Raw genomic sequence first — 22,261 nt, 5'->3', positions numbered from 1 at the left:
GTATTTTTGGCCAGTGTGTGACAGAGTGTTGGACTACATGGGCCATTGGCCTGATCCAACATTGGCTTCTCTTATGTTCTTATGTACATACCTGTATTTCATTATTTCTATGACATCGTCAGCATCTTCTTTGGTGGCTTTTTCCCTTAATTCCAACCTTGATCGGGCCTTAAATGAGAAATGAATACTAAATCTTACATAATTACTGACCTCCTATATAATAAGAGCAGAAGAACTTCAGGCAGGAAGAGTCTGTCTACATTTTATAAGTCCAGATGCAAGGATAACCACAGTTCAATTTGAATACAGGCATATTTCAGCAAGCTTTTCTAAAGTTTGTGGCAGTTATTAGAGCAAGGGACTCCGTCAACTCAGCCTGTTCACAAAGGTGCATGGCTCAGTGGTACAGCATATGCTTGGCATGCTGAAGGACCCAGGTTCCATCCACAGCAACTCCAGGTGATAAGTGATGTGAAGGCCCTCCACCTGAGACCCTGGGGAGCCGCTGGAAGTCTGATTAGGCAATACTGACCTTGATGGACCAATAATCTGATTCAGCGTAAGGCAGCGTGATGTGTTCATGTATACTACATTCATGATAAATAAGCCACATGTTTGCCAAAGTGGGATTCTATTTTAGGGTGCCCCTTAAGGTCTACGTGTAGTTTTATGCACTGCTCAGATGGGAGTCTGGAGAATACAGGGGAGAAGTATTCAGTGGCAGAACTCATATTTTCTTACACAAAGTCCCAGGTTCAGTCCCTGCCTATCTCAGAGAGTTGGAAAGGTCTCTCTCTCTCTGCCAGAGACCTTGGAGAAGCACTGCTAGAACCAACAATGAGGGGCTAGATGCCTGACCCAGGCAAGTCCAACCTTGTCAGATCTCGGAAGCTAAGCAAGGCCGACTGGCAATTACTTGGATGGGAGTCGTCCAAGGAATATCAGCAGTTGGGAGGTGGGGGCAGGCTTTATTCAGCCACCTCTCTGAATGTCCTCCAGGCCCCCAGCAGGGGTCAGTCACCAGAGGTCGCCATGACTTCCAGGTGCACACACACTCACATGCACATATGAAAAATACCAAAAACAAACAAGGGACTAGACGGACCAGCTGTCCACTCCAGTACAGGGCAGCTTCAAATACTTTGAAACTAGGATATGATACAAAATACTTTTGAGGATATAGAGAGAATAGTAATCGGCAAAACTAAATGATTGGCTTCTGACTAGAAACAAAAGGTTGTATTCAATCTAAAGATGAAGGTGACAAAAACGTTCACTCGAGGGATACAGAGTGATATATACATATAGAGTAATACGTGCACACAGAGGAAGTGCAATTAAAATGATTTTATTTAAAGAAAAGATGACCAAGGACAGGTTGTTGCCCCTTGAACTGCAAGAAAAGTGTTTTTCTGCACAACCACAAGAAACCAGGAAACTCAAATGTGATGCAGTTTCACTCCCAACTATGCACTGAACAAAATATCTGACCAACGTACGTACAAGAATCACTGTGCTGTCTTCACTGTGCTGTCTCTCACTTAAAAATATAGTGCTGTCTCACTTAAAAATATAGTAGAATCTCAGACAGAAATAGGCACAGAAGTTATAAAACTCTTAGTAAAAAAGGAACATGAAATGAAAGCATACCTCTGTAAGACGTATCAGGGACTCGAGCTGCCTTGTGGTGATAGGCGTACCGTCTGCCCTTTGGCTTTGCCGCCGGAGCTCAAGGTAGAAATCTTGGAGGACCTGAGCAGCTTCTGGAGATAGTCTGGGATGTACATACTGCCGAGCGTAACCCACGTATTTCCTTAACAGTTGGTGTGGAATTGGGTCAAAACTTTCTCCAGGAGTGACCTACAAACGACAGATAGCATTCAGGTCTTAAGAATTCTAGGTCAGCCTTGACCACACAACCTTCCATGCATTAAGTCAATGAATGGGAGAGCAGCATATGTATGAGCGCACCGATTGTGCCTTCTGCCTCCATGAGACTGGTGGCTCATCAGCATTATGCCAATATGAGGAGGAAGCATGTGTGTACACTCCTTCCCCGTGATCAGAAACATTTGAAAACAGCACCCCCAATCACCAGGAGAGAGCATACACATGTGCACTTTCTCCACATGTAGGCAGTGTGCTGACAAGCTGCCAATCGGGTGTGAGGTCAGCACACTTGTGCATGCTCTTCTGCTCTGTATGTTGACTGAATGTGCAGAAGGCTCATACTGAGAGCTTCCGTGGTTCAATAGTAGAGTATTAGGATCTGGAAGCTCAAGCCTAGTTAGCGATAAATAACCCCTACAGCATAGCTCCGTGCCCTACAACAAAACATACAAAAAACCCACCACCACCACCACCCTTCAATGGTCAGGAGAAAACCACTGATCTTGGTGAAAGGTTTTTCAGAACCCATCCCTATGGAAGAAGCCAATGAAGTTGTTCCTGAGGCTTCCACCAGCCCTCTGCTATGTATCCATTTGCCCAAGCATGCCCTCGGAGACCTGCACTCCACCACTTGCGTTCTCAACTCTTACCCTTCATGGCCATCAAGATGTGCCAGAGATGGCTTTTCCATCAACGGCTGGAGCACCCAGCAAGTACCTCCTTACATGAAGGGTCCTTTCCAGCAGTCTTAAAGGAGGCTGTTATTCTTCCTTTGCTGGTGGGAAAATCCAATCTCTGAACCCTCAGGATTTAACTAATTTCCACCCAATGTCCAACTTATCCTACTTGGGCAAGGCACAACTCTACAGGGCTTTCTGAGTGAAACCGATTTCCTAGGTCCCCTTTCATTCTGATTTCGGACCTAGCTGTGGCACAGAAACTGCCTTGGGCACCCTGTTAGATGGCCTGCACTTGGGGGGCGGGGGCGCCTACTGGTTGTTGCTTCTGGAATTCTCTGCAGCTTTCCGCACTCTCAGCTGTTGCATTCTTATAAGGCAGCTAGAATGTGTTGTGTTTGTTTTTTTTGTGCGGGGAGATATTTCTACACACAACAGGAGTAGTTAGAAAGGAATTTATAGCACATTAATAACTTTGTAAAAACTGGCAATCCTTGCCACAAGATTAATAGATAGTTGCGTTGAAGAAACTGAGTGTGAAGAGGAGCAGAAAAAGGGGGAAAGAGGTAAGAAAACGATGAGTGAGAGTACACAAGCTGGAGGTGTGAGGAAATGAAGGAAGGATCCGTGGTACCTAGAAACATCGCAAGTGATGTTTAACCAAAGCATATAGAAAGCAAAGATTCAAGAGGTCAGGATAGGGTTAAACTTCTCACGACATCACAGACCTGACTCAGTAGGGGGATTTAGTGGGAGATACAACAGATGATGCCCAAGCTCCCCTTCCAGTTTCATACATGAAAGGACAGATAAGTCCTTCTGTAGCACAACACATCAAGGCAATCTGTGCTCGTTCCATGATTCTATGGGATGTTACTTTTTTTTAAAAAAAAGACCTAAACAGACGACACTACCTTTAACCTTTCTGATAACGGCTTATCTGAAATGGCTTCAAGGACTGACACATGCGAATCTTGCGAGCTTCCACGCGTCACTGTAGCACTGCTACGCCCGGCCTGTTTCCCAGCACGCATTGCCATGACGTGTTCAGAGAGTAAGTGGTCGTGGTCTTCATTTGGTATATCCAGCAAGATGAACACCAAATCAAACCGGGACAATAACGCACTTCCCATTCTACAGTAGGGGAGGGGAAAAAACATGCATCAAGCACATTATCTAAAACTGTGTGGGATGTTGGATATATGTATTTCTTCAATAGGGAAAAACAGAGACTTAACCCCCCCAAAAAATGAATTAAGAACCTGAAAGATTAAATGGATACAAATCAGGAGGCCCAATGTAAAATCAGTAAACATACAGCATAAATATTACAAATGATCAAAAACGCATGTATTTATCACAAATTAGTTTAAAAACAATTATAGGCCCAAATAGAGCCTCTATAAGAATTACAAATCATATAATATGCACAATTGGGACCTTATGCGACTCTAAAACACATGTATTTTGGCCTACCAGCCTTCTTCAGTGGTCCAGCATAAATGTTGCACACAGGCTCAATTATTGTAATATTAGTGTTAATCAATATAGGACCAAGTGAAAATTATGCTGGAAAGGAAGGGAAAAGAAAATTTGCAGTATCAATGTGCAAACAATATCTAATGGTACAATTATGAACATGGGAATGTGTTAAAAATTGTATAATGTTGAATTACTTCTGATAAATATCAGTGACACAAGGCAAGCACGTACTGTAGAAGCCTCATGTGGCACCGCCTTGTGTTCAAATCAGGTACATATAACCAAAATGGTATTTCAGCTGTGTACTTGAAAAAAAATATTAAACATAAAACAAATTAACCTACTAGCCAATTTTGTAATATTGAACATTTTTAAAAAATGACTAAATTATCAATTAAATAAGAGTGTAATAGTTACCCTCCTATTTTGGTCCAAGAGATTCAATTCCAAAAGAAAATATTAAGCTAGTATAACAATTAGTCTGTTGTGCAAAGTGACAGATGTCCTGTCTCTTATATGTTAGGCTGTAAGATGATGTAATCAGGATGGCTGATGCAATCATAGTGGGGGTAACTATTGCATCATCCATCCTTATTACATCATCTTACAGCCTGACATATAAGAGATAGGAGATCTGTCATTTTGCATTACACACTAATTGTTACACTGGCTCAGTATTTGCTTTTGGAATTGAATCTCCTGGACCAAAGTAGGAGAGTAACTATTACACTTTTATTTAATTGATAATTTAGTCCTTGCTTTTTAAAATGTTCAATATTACAAAAATTGGCTAGTAGGTTGTTTAATTTTTTCCCTTCCTTTTCAGCATAATTTTCACTTGGTGCTATATTGATTAATATTAATATTGCAATAATTGAGCCTATGTGAAACATTTATGCTTGACCACTGATGAAGGTCAGTAGGCCAAAACGCGTGTTTCAGGGTCGCATAAGGTCCTAATTGTGCATATTGGTGTGATTTGTAATGCTGACAGAGGCGATTTTTGGGCCTGTAATTATTTTTAAACTAATTTGTAATAAATACATGTATTTTTGATAATTTGTAATATTTATGTTGTATATTTACTGATTTTACATTGGGGGCCCTGATTTGTATCCATTTATATATATTTCTTCAACAGTGGAGCATTACAGACAGCACAATGTGGAAAATAATTCATATACACAACATGTATTCAAAGAAAGCCACGGCATATATTTGTAAATCTTTAGTAAGATGTTGCACAAAAACCATTTGCAAGCAGCAACGACAATTAACGTTGCAAATTCCGGAGGAAATGACAGGAGCATTCCCTCCCTAAAAGCCAACAGAATAAGTATATTCCTACAATGTCGGTTTGAATTTTTGCATGAATGGTTGCAGGCCTCCCACCCATCTCACTTCTGCTGAAAACAACAGCACACACTGTAGAAACACCTACTTCAGATTCTCTGATACTGTCTTGGCCTTGTTATAGTGACCTCCAACGGGATTGGCTGCTGCTATGATTGACGTCCGAGCGGGCAAGCTGCAAACGATGCCAGCCTTTGCAAGACTGATGCTTTGCTGTTCCATAGCTTCCAGCAAGGCTTGGTGCTGGTTGCCCATCTTATCAAACTCATCTATTCCACAGATCCCTGGAAATAATTTTCACAAGGGGGTGGGAGAGAGAAAATAATTGGCAGGTGCGTCCTTTCCTAAATGATCACCACGATAGCAGAAAGCATCGGAGGAAAAGGATTGGATATAATGCGTTGGATCCAACCACCCTCCAAGAAGCCTTCCTCCATCCTGAACAGCTCTCCTTCCTACAGAAGAGCCATGTAAGTTGGAGGGAGGCTCCAAACTTTACTCAGTGGAGTAGGAAGAGTAGACATAGGATTCACCCCCATTATATCCAAAGCAGCTCTTTGGACCTGTTTTTCTCTCTCCCAAATATGAAGCATAATCTAACAGTGAAAAGGAGAGTGACCAAGAATTTCTTTTACACACCCAACAGTTCTGACTAATTTGAGACACCCAATTAGATATCAGTCTAAATAAAAGTGTGTGCTGGTTTTTGTTGTTGTTGTTGTTGTTTGGGTTTTTTTTTTAAATTCTGTACAGTTGCTATGGCTTTCTTGCTGATGCAATAAATATTACTACTACTAAATAAAAATCTGTACCCCCCCCCAAGCCAGGGATGCAGTGCCAAGTTCCACAATACACACCCACCTGGACCAACCAGGTGGCCTGAAACGGGGAAGGCTGGATGGAGTCGTCATCCCTGCCAGCCTGTTCAGTTGTGCAACTGGTGCTATCAGAGTTGACAGCACTGACGGAGATGGTCAGCACGTGCTTAAGTGGTTCCTGACTGAGCGCCTGGGGTGGTGCAGATAGTATGCACAGTACCCTTTTGCAAGCCCAGAAAGGGGTTAATCACGCTTCTGCTCATTTACTGTTTTGTTTGATTGATACCCTGCCTTTCTCTCCAATGGGGACCCAAAGCAACTTACATTGTTCCCTTCTCCTCCATTTTATCCTCAAAACAACCCTGTGAGGCCCTGACCTGGATAGCCCAGGCAAGCCCGATCTTGCCAGATCTTAGAAGCTAAGCAGGGCCGACTCTGGCAAGTATTTGGATGGGAGACCTCCAGAGAATACCAGGACCAGGAGGCAGAGACAGGCTATCAAGCCACTTCTTTGAACATCCTCCAGATGACCTAGGGGTCACCAGTGGTCACCATGACGACTTCCAGGCATGGGCACCCACCCACCCAAAAATGCAACCCCCCCCCCCAAAAAAAAACCCCCCACCAACTCTGTGAGGTAGGTTAGATTTAGAGAATGGGACTGGCCCAAGCTTCCATGACAGAGTGGGAATTCAAACCTGGCTCTCTCATTTCCTGGTCGGCCACACCAAACACTTTGCCACACTGGGTCCTCCCCTACTGCCTGCACTGCTGCTGCTCACACACAGCAACTATGTGACTTTCCCACTGTGAATAGGGATCAACCCAAGGTGGCCATTCCTGGGACTGCAGGACCCACCCACACAGACCAATGGCCACGTGGGTGGGGGGAAGGTGCAGGAGGAGGAGGAGGAGGAAGGGGTCAAAACCATTCCCTCCTGCCTCTTGCATGACCCCCCCCAAAAAAAGCAACCCCCCCCCCCCCCAACGAACTCTGTGAGGTAGGTTAGATTTAGAGCATGGGACTGGCCCAAGCTTCCATGACAGAGTGGGAATTCAAACCTGGCTCTCCCATTTCCTGGTCGGACACACCAAACACTTTGCCACACTGGGTCCTCCCCACTGCCTGCACTGCTGCTGCTCACACACGCCAACTACGTGACTTTCCCACTATGAATAGGGATCAACCCAAGGTGGCCCTTCCTGGGACTGCAGGACCCACACAGACCAATGGCCATGTGGGTGGGGAAAGTGCAGGAAGAGGAGGAGGAGGAGGAGGAAGGGGACAAAACCATTCCTTCCTGCCTCTTGCATGACCTGAGCTCTGTCAACAGAAGAGGAAGAAGGGACTGGTTTCACCCCCATCCTCCTCCCAACTGCAGCCTTCTGACCCTGCAGGGCTATTACTCTACATAGGTCCCGAACCCCAGGAGTAAACGTTCTCAGAGTTGGAAATGGCTGCTGGAAGGCAGGGAAAGTTGGGAAGATTAGTGATCATCGTGCAGTCCCTGAAGCATTCTTGCGCTGGAATACAGATATTTTTTAAAAATGTTATGCGGTGTATCAATTGCTAAATGAACTGACCAACATTAGCTGAGCCCGTCTGTGAAAGAAAGCTAGCAGCTTTATGTAGTACCTGTTGGTGTATAGGTTTCAGCACCTAGATACAGGATCTACTTGACAGCTAACAGCTGTGATAATCCAGATACAGCCAGTTTGGACTGGGCAGAGCTGAAGCACAGTCAGTATGAGTCAGCAATGTTCTGATTGGCTGGACATATGTATATATGTAGAAATGTACCATTGTACTTTTCCCCCCTTGATGGTGGATGGAGTCTGGCGAAGCACTTTGTCTGAGAGCTGTATATATTGTAAATAAATTCCTGTATATAGTTACCACTGGACTAAGTGTGGTTTACTGTTGGAAGCCTCTGGTGAGTGAAAGACTGCTGTGAGTGCAAAACAGGTTCGAGGTGCTGGTTCACACAAACTGCGCGACAGTACCTTGATCTCCCAGTACAAGGGCACCAGCTTCCAAAGCAAAATCTCCAGAGGGACCGAGCTGAGCCCGTCTGTGAAAGAAAGCTAGCGGCTTTATGTTGTACCTTGATCTCCCAGTACAAGGGCACCGGCTTCCAAAGCAAAATCTCCAGAGGGACCATCTCTAGACAGAGTGACAGTCAGGCCAGATGTCGTGGTGGCATTGCCACAAACATACACTCCACGAGGAGCGACGCTGCACACGGCCTAAACAAACAGAAAGCAGTTCTTGAGTGTGCAAGGCTTGGGCTACCATAATTACACTAAAGCCCAGAGAACAGGGCACGTGATATTTTTATATTTTCAAGGAAATATGGTAGTGCTATTTAAAAAAAAAAAAAAAAACTTTTAAGGAGTAGATAATTTCCCAGAGGCTGTATTTATAAACCAATAATTCCATACCTGCAGCATCTGACTCTTCCCCAATCCCGGATCTCCAACAACCAAGATATGGGGGTCTCCTCGAACAGGAATCCTGTTTTTATCGTCCACGTATTTTTGGCATCCTCCAAATAAGGCCAGCGCTAAACCAGCTTTCACTATCTGTTCAGTCAAAGAGGGACAGTAAAGCAAATGACAAAGGAGAGGAGTGGAAAACACTAAAAGTATCTTGGAAGGTAATTTATTGTGATGCATTTTAGGCCTCGGTAATAGGAGTCAATGTTTAGCTTTGGTAGATTATACAAGGGCAGATTTGCTCACATATCTTCGAAGAACATGTTAATTTCCCAGATGAGACAAAAATAAGAGACGAAAATTTTTTAAAGTTGAATAACTAAGACTGTTCCTCATGGAGGAAGTTATGCATGTAAACCAGTAAACAAGAGTGCTAAAGAACTACTGAGCAAGTCAGACACAATACTCCAAGCAATAATTTATTTATGGAATTTAGGGAAGGGAAAAAAACGCTCAAAGCACCTGACAATAATTTATTTATGGAATTTAGGAGAGGGGAAAAAAACGCTCAAAGCACCCGTAGGAGGGTAGGATATATGGGTATAAAAGTATTTGATATATATTGACTTGTGTTTACCATATCCTAATAAAATGTGTTTTAAAAAAAAGAGTGCTAAAGAACTGCTGAGCAAGTCAGACACAATACTCCAAGCAATAATTTATTTATGGAATTTAGGGGAGGGGAAAAACCGCTCAAAGCACCTGACATCACCAACTACCAACATTACTTACCCCCAGATGGGCCTTTGGCCTGATCCAACATTGGCGTCTCTTATGTTCTTATGACATCCCCAACTACCAACATTACTTACCCCTGAAAGACTTTTGAAGCATATTTAACAATATCATGACTGAACAAAAATGGTTGATGTTTTCGAGGTTGTTTTCGAGAGCTTAGAATGTCTTAGTTGGGATGCACTTACCTCATGACCGTAGATAGTAGGGCAAAGGGAGCTACGGAGGGAAGAGGAGAATATGATGTTAACAGTTAATTTAAAGTAAATATAGGCTATACAGGGAGCGTATATAATCTGTGCCAATAACCTCATGAGCCCCATCCTCCCTCCCTCCCCCCGAAACCACTGAGCTCCAAGTTAATGCAAATCCTGCACCAAAAAACCTGACCTCTGCAGCCACACACACTTGATACATTTGCATGTGCTGCCCCTGCTAGGTACGCAGTGAGGCAAGAAGCGATGGGAGGGCACCAAATTCTTATCCAAGCATCAACCCTGCAAGTCCTATTGAGACCCCACTATGGCACTGCTCAACTACTTCTGAAACTCATCGTTACAAGCATAACAGGAGAAACATGCCTTTTAAAAAAAAAAGTTGAGGCTTCTAAAATGCTGAAATCCTTGCCCGGTCTCACATTCTGTTGCAGAATACGGACAGTTCTGCTCTGATCTTGGCAGCAGTAGGAGAGCTGGGAGAACTAGTCTCACGGGTACTCCTGTACAGACGGCAGAACCCAACTTATACAAATCTCAGACCCATCAGACACACGAACAAATATGGATAACGACCAAAGATGAGCAGTTTTTAAGATCCGCTGATTTCAACTGGAGTGTTAAGCTTTGTCTCATTAAGCCTGAAACACTACACAGCAGTTGCTGCGTACATTTTCCTATACGAAAGCCTGCTGTTGGCTGAAAGCAGAACACCTGAACTCCAAGTAACTCTCCGCAAGGTTTTCTGATCCATCTGTTCATAGCATCCTGCTCAGGATGCTTCCTGCCCTATTCTATATTTGGTATTTCTCTCTTCCCTCCCAGGTATCGGGTAGAGCAGAGAACAAGGTGGATTTTAGTTTGGTCTTATGGTCTAAAAATAGGTGAGAATGGGGGTGGGGCGGGATTCTTCAGTATGATTATTTTTTCCCAGTAGAAAAGAAGATCCATGTGCCCTTATAAGCAGTTATCAGTATTGCTATGGCCAAAATTGCCTTCTCCACAGGAAGAGCAAATAAAGTCACGAATGGCACCCTCTCCTCTCTCAGAAGGTTTCCTAAGAGGCTTATTGCCGTAGGGAACATTCTGCCGGCTGTTGTCACCCCACTGTAGTCCCCTGGTGTTACTACATCTGCTACTTTAGATACAAAGCCACGGCATTGCTTTAACTGCAAACACCCCCCCACCCGGGGCATTCTTCTTTGTTCCTTGAAATCTACCCCAGTCGTCTTTTGCTAAAACAGCAGAATCCACAGAAGAGTGGCCCTAGAAACTTCTCCTCTTAGGACATCGTCCTCCGTATAGCAGTAGACAAGGTGCTCAAAGTACAGCCACTTATCACTTACAGCTTTCTTACTGTAAACAAAAAAGCACCCAAGGTAGAAAAACAATCCCAGAAATCGACACATTTTGCCATTGGGTAGCTTTTTCTTCACCACGGTCTACCTACTGGAGTAGGAAAACACCCCGTGAGTTTTTAAATAAAACACTGTTCTAAGAAATAGTTTCAGAGGGTAGCTGTGTTGGTCCACAGCAGAACAGCCATATTTGAGTTCAGTAGCACCCCCAAAATCTTGTTGGTCTCTAAGGTGCTACAGGGCTCAGAGCCAGCTCTTCCAGGAAAGCCTTTAAGGTGCTCTGGAGAGAGACGTCCTGTCATGACAAACTGACGACCCTTCCTGATAAATATTTACCTCATATCAGAGATACAGTCTTGGGTAGAAAATATACCCCAAGGGACAAAAGTGATAGTAAAGGTTTCCTTGCTCGAAAGCCAGTCGAATCTGACTCTAGGGTTGCGGTGCTCATCTCCGTTTCAAACTTCGGACAGTGCTGGCTCTTCGGCTTGGAAACGGAGATGAGCACCGCAACCCTAGAGTCAGATTCGACTGGCTTTCGAGCAAGGGAAACCTTTACCTTTAAGCACCTTAGAGGCCAGAAAATTTTGGGGGGTAGGAGCTTTCGAGAGTCAAAGTTCCCAGATCAGACAGAGGGAGCTTTGACTCTCAAAACGTACACCCCCAAAATCTTGTTGGTCTCTAAGGTGCTACAGGGCTCAGAGCCAGCTCTTCCAGGAAAGCCTTTAAGGTGCTCTGGAGAGAGACGTCCTGTCATGACAAACCAAACTGACGACCCTTCCTGATAAATATTAACCTCTCATCAGAGATACGGTCTTGGGGTAGAAAATATACCCCAAGGGACTTCCGGTCTGTGGCTTCAGCGATGGCGGAGGCTCTCCCCTGAAGCAGGGAAGGCATTCCGCGCTCCAGGGGTGTTGGAGGAGTGCCACCTCAAGTGGCACCCCCAGGTGAGCCTCAGAAAGAGAGGTACACCCCCAAAATCTTGTTGGTCTCTAAGGTGCTACAGGGCTCAGAGCCAGCTCTTCCAGGAAAGCCTTTTAAGGTGCTCTGGAGAGAGACGTCCTGTCATGACAAACTGACGACCCTTCCTGATAAATATTTACCTCATATCAGAGATACAGTCTTGGGTAGAAAATATACCCCAAGGGACAAAAGTGATAGTAAAGGTTTCCTTGCTCGAAAGCCAGTCGAATCTGACTCTAGGGTTGCGGTGCTCATCTCCGTTTCAAAGCCGAAGAGCCAGCGCTGTCCGAAGATGTTTCCGTGGTCATGTGGCCGGCATGACTAAACACCAAGGCGCACGGAACGCTGTTACCTTCCCACCAAAGTGGTACCTATTTATCTACTCGCAATTTCTTGCTTTCGAGCTGCTAGGTTGGCAGGAGCTGGAACTAGAGACGGGAGCTCACTCCGTCATGCGGCAACTCGGGTCTCTAACTGCTGAACTACTGACCTTCGGATTCCTGAAAAACAGTGTCTTAACCACTTGAGCCACCAAGGGACAAAAGTGATAGAAGTTACTAATTTTAGACGTTCTTCGATGCTTTCCTTTAAGATTCGTGGAAGTTTGTGCTGGTTATTTAATACCTTAGGTTCAAAACATAGTTTTTGGCTGCGGTCACGAACACGAAATAATCCACTTTCAATGCACCTTACAACTGGATTTTACTGTGTGAACTGGCAAAATCCAATTCAAAAGTGCATTGAAAGTGGATTGAAAGTGGATTATTTAGTGTGTGTGACCGCAGCCTTTGTTTTTCAAAAAAATGGACTTTGGCTAGGGGTAGAAATATACCCCAAAGGAAATGGGTGATATTTTTTTTTACAATATTGCTAGAAGTTTATTTTTAAGAAAACTACAAATCTTAGAAGTGGCATAGATTGGCTTTGTTTTCATTCCAGCATTCATACATTCCTGTGTGCAGTGAAATAGAAGGAAGGGTCTGATCCTAAGAGGAGTGGTGAGAGAAAGGGAAGAATTATCAGGACAGAAGGGAGTTAAAGGCTCTGGAATGAAGAAGAAAGGGACATCAAGCGGGGAATGAAAACACAGGATTTTTTAGAAAAAACAAATCCCTTTTCTAGGGCAAAGTAAGTACTGATATAATCCTACCCCTACCCTTTTATAGACTGAGAAGACAATGAAACCTGTCTGATGTTCATGAGTGAGACAGACTTGCGGGCATTTTATCACAGACACCAAAACCGCCGATTTCTAACCAGCAGCTTCTGATATATTTTATTCACATATTTTTAGGATGCGTGAAAAATTCAGCAAATAGTTTTAACTGCAAATTCATGCTTAACCGAGGGGTCCTGCTCCACGGTTAAAAACCACGTGCACAGAGACCGGGAAGCTAAAGTAGGAAAGCAAGTGGTGACTAATAAAAAATTAACAGCCATTACGTACTTCACAATGAGTCTGAGCAGGTTCTCTTCAGCCTGGATCTCCTGGACAGCGTAGAGATCTCTCAGCGAGAACTCCATGCACGGCCGATGGTTAGTCCCGTGTTCGTAATCCTTGACTTTCTGTCCTTTATTATTGCTGATCGAGTTTGCTTCGATGTACAACAGGAAGACACATTTATCACTTTTGTTTTTAGATGCCCCTGTTAAAATGGTCAGACCAGAGGTATTTTTAATGCCTGTATTCAAAGTCATGATTTACAAGGCCTCACAGTAACCACTAGCCTTAATTTTTAAAACGTTTGAAGAACAAAGCAGATGGTTCCTGAACATTTTGGGAATAACTGGACAAACATTATCAGCATGTTCGATTCTAAGATAAACCAGGTACTTCAAATTTTAAAATGCTTATTTCCATAATGGATATCAGACAATGGTTTGCAGAAAACACTGAACAGTATCTAGCCAGTGTTCTGCTGCTAGAAGAGAGGGAAGGGCTAGTCTTGCCCAGTTCCTCACTGCAGCCTTCTGAACCTCATGGCTTTTCATCCACAATAGTCCCATTACTCCAAGCATTAGGTTTTCAGGGGCCACAGGATGTGGATGGGGAAAGGGAAGAGGAACTGATTCTCTCATGCTGGTGGGATCCAACCAATTATGCCTTTCTTTTCAGCCAAGAAAACAAATGGGTACCTTCAGTACTCGTGGCAAGTGAGAGGCAGAAGTAATCGAGCAGAGAACAGTGCCGCAGCAAACAGTTCTTTCCAAGTTGGATCCGTTGGCAGGATGACTAAATACGGTATGTTGAGCATATGGTTAAGTATCTCAGGAGTCACAGCACACAATGGGAGAGAACCGTGTACTAGCTAGGCACACTCAGGGTCACTCAGTTGGCATTTGCATGCAAAGCAGGGGTCATTTCCTGCAGGAGCGCACAGGAGTGGAGCTCTAGCAGTAAGGAGCTCAGGGGGCGGGCACATGCAACCAGCCCCCCCCTCTGCTCCCAGCAGCCCTCAGTCGGGCCATGAGGAACAAGAAGCAGCCAGGTAAGTTGCAGAACCCCCCCCCCCCAGCCTGCCTTCAGGTACAAGCTCTCCCTCCTCTGTGAGAACAGATCTGCACGTCCCCCCCCCAATAGCTAGCAATCCAAAACAGTCCAGTGAAGCCTGAGTGGTGGGTGTTGCCTTCTGACACACGTCCGGGGATGTCAGGGGGTGTGGCATATGCAAATACGTTATGCTAATTAGCTTCTGCACCTCTTTTTCTATGCAAAGAAATACCTACAGATGGCTAATCTAGCATTAAAGGGCAGCAGGAACAAAGCCAGGTGGATTTTCGGTCCCTTCCCCACTGAGCAAGTTATCTAGACATCCAAAAGGGGTTCTGTTTTTGGTCTGTCTTGAAGCAAAGCGGTGAATACTATGATCACCAAGGAATATGCTACCAGTTCTTGGTTTGCTCTCTGAAGACGCTGAGGCAAGTGCAGGCAGAGAGGAACTACAACGAGCCTATAAGGTATAAGAGGAATGGAGCTGAATTCTAAAGTAACACAAGGCCTACATCTGACTGCGACAAGAGCTGGGAAAAGCATGTGCCAGAGTTTTATGTGTCTGCATAAAACAGTCTCCAAGTGGGCTTTGTAGAGTACAGGTAGGGAGAAATACCTCTCTTAATTTCATGGTACTTTATAATAGGATTTCATATGCTAAAGTTTAATACTATCCATGCCCCAGCTTCGGGATGCTTCATGCAATGCAATACTTCAATACTCCTTTTCCATTTTACAACCTAACCAGAAGTGTGCCTGCCATCCAGTGACAAGACCACCAGATAACTTCAACAAGAATTCTAGCCAGGTGCCACTTGGCCTCCACTTCTCAGTGACCCCCGTACAGGCACAACCAGCCTCCCCCCCTCCCTACTACCAACCTGTCAAAACCCCTCCTCTCTTCCTTTCACTTTGCTACTGGCACAACATCTTGCAGAGGTTGCCAGCATTCCAGTCACAGCTGCCAGGTAGGTTCGTGGCAGAGTGGAGAGCCCACTGCTCAAGCAGCGTCGATTTGACAGTGCCCTGGAAGCCTTGCTAGTGTTTGCACATCACCTGTACGAGCCCGTGCATAAATGCCACTTCTCCTGCTGGCACACGGTTTTTACAGGCCCCTCCCATGATCCTCAGCTCCCCCTCCCTCTCCCTGGCCCCCTCAGCCCCGATCGACTGCCTGCCTGTCAGTGTCGGTCCAGCCCCAGCCCCTGTTCCCCTCCAAGCCGCTTGTGCTTTGCCTCTCCCTCCCGCTCTTTCCTGTTAGCCCGCTTCCAAGGGCTCCGTGCCCAGCGAGGGCTGGAATCGCATCTTTCTGTAGAAGCGGGAGGCCGCTAAATCTGTCTTCCTTGTACATTTAAAAGCAACTTAATTTCTCCCTGACTGTCGAGTCCCTGTTTGGGGGCTGGTGGTGCCGGGTTTCAGCGTCACATGGCTGCTTTGAATACAGAGCGAGGTAAGCCGGGTGCCCTCTATCCATGCCTCGGCTCGGCCTCAGGGAGGGAGGGACACGGGGAGGGGGGGTGCATCTGGGTGCTGGCGGTGGCAGCAGCGTGAGCATTTTTTATTTTCTATTTGTTGAGACGTCAGTGCACTTTTTGCGATGTCACTGCACATGTGTGGAGCTTTTGGAGGCCCCCCCCCCCTAAAATTTTCCCAGCTATGGGCCTGGTTTCTGTGACTTCCTGTGAGGACGCTCGTTCTGAGACTGGCCCCTTCCAGGATGTTTGCTCTGGAACAGGCTACTAGTGAGCAGTAAGATCTACCACCTCCTTAGTTGCTATCAGAAGTGCACGTAAGGCAGGGCTATTACAAAGAGCCTTCAGCAGTGTTGTGCTCTAGTGGCTGGCGTGAATTTCAGTACACACAATGGTTTGGATCCCCCCCCCCAACTGCTCTCAATGGATAGCAGTTTTCTTACTTCCCACTCCTGGTACAGCCCCAGATGTCTCCTGAAATGCTGCTCGGGAACCTCCAGGAATAGCATGAGCCGGGAGTCAGAGCTCTGCAGTAGCAGGAAGGGGGAAATCTGCAGAAACTTCTTCTCCCAGCGGCAAAAGCTTTGGGTGGAAGCCAACCCAGTGTGGGGAAAACAGTGGGACACAGCCAGTGTGGTGTCATAGTTTGAGTGCTGGACTAGGATCAGTGAAACCCCAGGCTCAAATCCACACTCTGCCATGGAGTCTTGCTGGGTGACCTTGGGCCAGTCACACACATTCGGCCTAACCTACCTCACAGGGTTGTTGAGAGAATAAAATGGAAGAGAGGATAACAATGTGACCTCTTTTGGGGACCCAAGGGGGGGTGGGGGAAGTGAGATATAAATGAAATAAAATATACCCATTGTCTTTTTGCTGGGAAGCTGAAGCACTTTACACTTTTAATTGTTATGTGTATGGGCAGGCACACTGTTCTCAGTCATATATTGTGAACCACCTTGAGGTCCTCTGTGTGGAAAGAGCCGGTAAGTATTTAGCTTCTTAAAAGGCGGAATTATTGACTCAATTGGCTTCATTCCACTGTTTCTATGTTGAGCACTTTAATTGTAATGATATGGTTGTTTTATCTGGTTTTATGTACTCTGGCACATAGTGCCTTTAAACGTAAGCCGCCCTGACCCCGTTCACGGGGAGGGCGGGATAGAAACCCAATAAATAAATAAATAAATAAAAGCTACAGCCAGATTTTGCATACCTTCCTCAGTGTTGGAGACCTTGACAGTTCCTGAGACAGTAATCACATCTCCTGGAACACAGCTGTCGACAAGATCCTGAATCAGCTCACATTCGATGGTGCGAGGAATTCTACCGGCTTCTCGGTGATCATCTGACATGAGCTCCTGAATCCTAAAATACACGGCGCAACACACACTGTTTATGGTATTTATACCCTGGCTTTCTCCATAACAGAGATCCAGAGCAGCTTACAACATCATTCTCCCTCCATGACAGCCACCTTCCTGTGCCCAAGGTTAGATAAGGAGTGGCCCAAGGTCACCCCCAGCAAGCTTCCAACAAACTAGGACTCGAAGCTGGGTTGCCCAGATTCTAGCCTGACACTAGCCACTCTACTCCACTGTTGTTACATAAAGATAGTTAATATTTATATTTCCGGAAAAACAATTAAGTTCTGTGGGACAAGCGTTGCAAACAGCTAGAAGAGGACTGCGTAAAGGGCCACACCACGCTTGCATTTATGCAAGTCAAAAAGATTCGAACACCATTTGCTGCCCGTAAAGGCATAATCAAAAGCAAGCAAGGGAAAGAACTGTCCAACCAACAAGATGTCAAGAACAGGTGGGGGAATACACAGAAGAGCTGTACGCTAGTAGCAAAGAAGCCCAACCTCAAGATACCAAGGAGAGGGAAGTCGAGAAAGAAGCAGCCATCCTTGAGGAAGAGATCATGTGGGCAATGAGCCGACTACCAACCAACAAGGCTCCAGGAGTTCACATCAACTTTGCAGAATTGCTGAGGCATGTGCCACCTGCAATCTTCAGAGCCCCGTGTCAGAAAATTTGGGAAACCAACACATGGCCAAGGGACTGGAAATGCTCAGTGTTCATTCCACTGCCAAAAAAAGGGAGACTCCAAAGACTGCTCCAATTATCACAGAATTCACTCTCATCCCTCATATTAGCAAAATTCTGCTTTAAATTATACAACAACACCTGGCATCAACCATTGAAAGGGAATTACCAGGTGTCCAATAATAATAATTAATAATAATCTTTCAATTTATTAATCGCTCAATCCTGCAGAGCTTGCTGGCTCTGAGCGATTTACAGTTACTCATTCACGCGGGACTAACAATGATTTATGGGGGTAAGGGAGGACAACATATATCTTTTAAATCACACACATTCACAGTCGGCGAGGGTTTGTTCAGCTGCGGGTCAGACGTGTTCCGTCGGCATATTCACTTCGACTTGGCTAGATGACGTCAGCTTCTCCAGGTCTTGCAGCGCTGCACTGCCACCGCCTGGCCGGAACAGCCCATTACAGGCTTCTCGGAGTCGAAGAGATTTTTTCTTAGGCTTTCAATCTTGCGAGCTGAGCATTCCGGTCGCCGGCTAACGGTTTTGGTGTGCCCACCCTCTCTAAGAAGTGATACCCATTTTATCTACTCGCCGAAGCTTTCGAACCGCTGGGTGGATGGCGAGCTAGGGACAAGGCTGGTAGCTCACACCAACACGGGGCTAGAACAAGCCAGCTTCCGAAGGGACGTGGCACTCACAACCATATAGCAAATCTGCATTGGATCATGGAGAAATCTCACAAGTGTCAAAAGATTATCTATATATGCTTCATCCATTACAACAAAACCTTTGACTATGTCAATCATGACAAACTGTGGAGAGCCCTACAAGACCTGGGAGTGCCAGCACATCTGGTCAAGTTTACAATCATTGCACACAAACCAGGAAGCCCCTGTGCAAACACCATATGGAGATACTGATTGGTTCAATATAGAGAAAAGGGTACAACAAGGTTGCATTCTTTCACCTTTCACCTTTCCTATTCAACACGTATGCCGAAACAATCATGAGGAAGTTAGAGCTGGAAGAGTCAAAAATAGAGCTGGAAGAGTCAAAAGGTTGGAGGAAGGAATATCAATATCGACAGTCTTCAATATGCTGATAACACACCCCTCCTCTCAGAAACTGAAGAAGGCCTGGAATACCTGATTGAGAAAATCAAAGAGGAAAGTCGGAAGTCTGGCTTCTTCCTAAACATCAAAAAGACCAAGTTCATGACCACCCAGAAGAAGAGAAACATCAAAATAACAATGAAGAGATCGAATGTGTGGAAGAATTCACTTTCTTAGGATCACAGATCAACCAAAATGGCGAACACAGTCCAGAAATAAAACATCGAATCACACTGGGTAGCACAGCAATGATGAGCAAGAATTGAATATGGAAGAGCAAGGACATCCGCCTAGCAACCAAATGCAGATTAGTCTGTGCTATTGTGTTCCACATAGCAACCTATGGCTGCGAAAGAAGCAAGACATGAGGAAAAACGACTCATTTGAGTTGTGGAGCTGGAGAAGGCTCCTGTGTATTCCTTGGACAGCAAAGGCGACAAACAAGCGAGCAGTGTTCCCTCTAAGCTGAGTTAGTGTGAGCTAGCTCACAGTTTTTTAGCCTCCAGCTCACACATTTTTGTCTTCGCTCAGGAAGGATGGCTCCAGAGCAAACTAATTTCTGCAGCAGCCAAATCGCTCACTCACAACTTTAAGGCCAGTAGCTCACAAAGTAGATTTTTTGCTCACAAGACTCCACAGCTTAGAGGGAGCATTGCTAGCAAGTACTGGAGCGCATAAAACCAGACGTGTCACTGGGGGGGGGGATCATAAAACTGTGACTGCCATGTCATGTGGAAGAACTCACTAGAAAAAGCAATTATGCTTGGATTGGTTAGCAGCAAAAGGAAACCTGGCCACCAAAGAACATGTTGGCTGGACACCATAAAAGTCAACAACAGCCTGAGCATGGAATGACTCAAAGAAACAGTACACGATCGGAAAACGTGGAAAGAGCTGGGCCTAAGAAACAGTACAAGATCGGAAAACTTGGAAAGAGCTGGCCCCTAGAATCACCAAGAGTCGGACACGACTGAATGGCTAACAACAACAACATATTTCCAGCCTAAACCAGGAGGCAATAAACATGTTAAATGGAGCACAGGATGGGTGGAATCTCCCAGACACAGACTGCCCAAACTCTTTAGGGTGCTGCAATTGAAAGCTAGACCTCCAACATGTTTGGAAGGCTACAGGAACCTGGTTTGGTCCCCAAAACACTAATCAAATGCGTTCCATTGCCAGATCACTGGATACAATACAAAATAAGCTCAGGACTATTCGGTCAGTAGAAGCACTTGCTGTAGCTCTGGTGCAGATTATACATGTTAAGCTGAAACAATTTAAGGTGGGGTTTCGGTCAAGATAAAAGTTTCAATTATTGTAACAGACACTGTTTTTTTAAAAAAAAAACCCAGATTTTGCGTGCTTACTTAATAGACTGCCAGTCCACGGTAATGGTATAAGGAGAACTTCTCTCTGCAGTGAATGATCGTCCATGGCATTCAGGCAAAGGACACTAAAAACAGATGATATTCAGATTAGTGCCAATGGAAGTTTACATGGCAATGCCTGAAATAGCTTCATTTGAGAGAGGGGGGCAGTTAAATTTGTACTGAATTCTTTCTCCATAAATCGCACTTTACAATTTAGCTTCATTTTGCTGAAGTCATTTCGTCTCCTCTCATTACTTTAATACCTATAATCTTACCTAATGAAAAAGGTAGCTAACCAAGTTCTTTAAAGAGGCTCGTTTACCTTTGTAGGGGGTGTATATTTTCCATCGGGCAGAGAGACACTCTGAATATTTCCACAGGTGCTGCATATAAATGCCATCTTGGTGCAGAAAGGCTTGATGTTACTGACACGCACAACAGTGCCACGCACCGCAATGTATTTCCCGTAGCAATTGGCCCGGATATTCTTTAGCTGAGTGAGCGGCTCATAGTTGTAGACTCTAAAAAAAAAAAAAAAGTGGTTAAGAAAAAAAAAAATTCCATAGCTGTGACTTAAGTGTACCGTGCCCAAAACAGAGAAAGTTAATCATTCAATTCGATACAGTCTGTCTGGAACTGGGCCCACACCCATCGCGGAGCTGCCCCCAGACTTACCCTGGAGCCAAGGGATGGTCACTCAGAAATATCTACTGTGAGGGCAACAGAGAAAGTTGCTGGACACTTTAAGGCCCCAGTGCAGCCACCGACTATAGCTGTCAGCGGTTTTACCTGGCCAGGGGAATGGGAGGGGGAAATAAGATGCGGCCTGATTCCTCTGAACTCTAAGGAGACTGGCAGCTCTTGTGAGACTTTGAGGAAGCTAACTGGGCATATGCAGCTGACCTCATGGGCTTATGAGCAGGCCAGTGAAGAGGTAGCTGTGCAGGAGAGACCCAGCAGAGAGGAGGCACTGCAAACTCCTCTTCTCCAGTTTTGAGGTTCTGCAAGCCCCAAATGGGGTGGACAGGGATATGACAGACAAGGGAGCTTTTGAGGGCAGGGCTGCCAACTCTGGGTTGGGAAATTCCTGGAGATTTGGGGGTGGAGCCTGGACAGGGTGGGGTTGGGGGGAGGGAGGGGAGAGACCCCAGTGGGGCAGCATGCCACAGAGTCCTCCCTCCAAAGTAGCCATTTCCTCCAGGGGAAGCGATCTCTGTAGTCTGGAGATGAGCTGTAATTCCAGGAGATATTGCCAGGCCCCACATGGAGGCTGGACGCCCCTGAACCCGACACAATACCAGGCACACCTTCCAGAGAGATAGTTCCAATGGATATTTATTTATTTATTTTTTTTATTTTGAGATTTATATCCCGCCCTTCTAAGCGGCTCAGGACTAAAAAAAAAAAAAAAAGTGGTTAAGAAACAACGAAATTCCGTAGCTGTGATTTAAGCGTACCATGCCCAAAACAGAGAAAGTTAATATATTTATAAATTCAATTTATAGCCCACCCTCCCCGCGGCGCAGGCTCAGGGTGGCTCACAATCAGGCATAAAACAAATTAAAACCGTATAAAATTCTTACTACATATACATCAAAATAAGTGCTCTAGTTGTTCCAGTCTGATCTTCTACAAAGATGACGTTACAAGAGGGTACATCTACTCAGTGCTCTCAGCTCGACACAACACTGCCGATCTCCCTTCCCTGCCGATCTCCCTTAATCATTCAATTCTATACAGTCTGTCTGGAACTGGGCCCACAC

General features: G+C 45.2%; 1 protein-coding gene across 1 annotated transcript in view; it reads right to left on the bottom strand.

The window, feature by feature from the left end:
- MCM8 (minichromosome maintenance 8 homologous recombination repair factor) overlaps positions 1 to 21,019 on the bottom strand; it is a gene marked incomplete at its 5' end in the record, with an annotated part of 23,322 nt that extends 2,303 nt beyond the window's left edge. Inside the window, 11 exons of the mRNA XM_015417484.1 lie at positions 92 to 168; positions 1,651 to 1,860; positions 3,482 to 3,701; positions 5,491 to 5,686; positions 8,326 to 8,467; positions 8,663 to 8,803; positions 9,640 to 9,670; positions 13,438 to 13,636; positions 17,170 to 17,321; positions 20,496 to 20,581; positions 20,821 to 21,019. Coding sequence (XP_015272970.1) covers positions 92 to 168; positions 1,651 to 1,860; positions 3,482 to 3,701; positions 5,491 to 5,686; positions 8,326 to 8,467; positions 8,663 to 8,803; positions 9,640 to 9,670; positions 13,438 to 13,636; positions 17,170 to 17,321; positions 20,496 to 20,581; positions 20,821 to 21,019 — 1,653 coding nt within the window. The remainder of the gene's footprint in view (positions 1 to 91; positions 169 to 1,650; positions 1,861 to 3,481; positions 3,702 to 5,490; positions 5,687 to 8,325; positions 8,468 to 8,662; positions 8,804 to 9,639; positions 9,671 to 13,437; positions 13,637 to 17,169; positions 17,322 to 20,495; positions 20,582 to 20,820) is intronic.
- Positions 21,020 to 22,261: the final 1,242 nt, after the last annotated feature.

This window comes from Gekko japonicus, unplaced genomic scaffold (genome assembly GCF_001447785.1).
Source record: "Gekko japonicus isolate JY-2015 unplaced genomic scaffold, Gekko_japonicus_V1.1 scaffold3683, whole genome shotgun sequence".
Taxonomy (NCBI): domain Eukaryota; kingdom Metazoa; phylum Chordata; class Lepidosauria; order Squamata; family Gekkonidae; genus Gekko; species Gekko japonicus.
The sequence above is the reverse complement of the archived record's forward strand: the minus strand, read 5'-3'. Positions and strand labels throughout refer to the sequence as shown.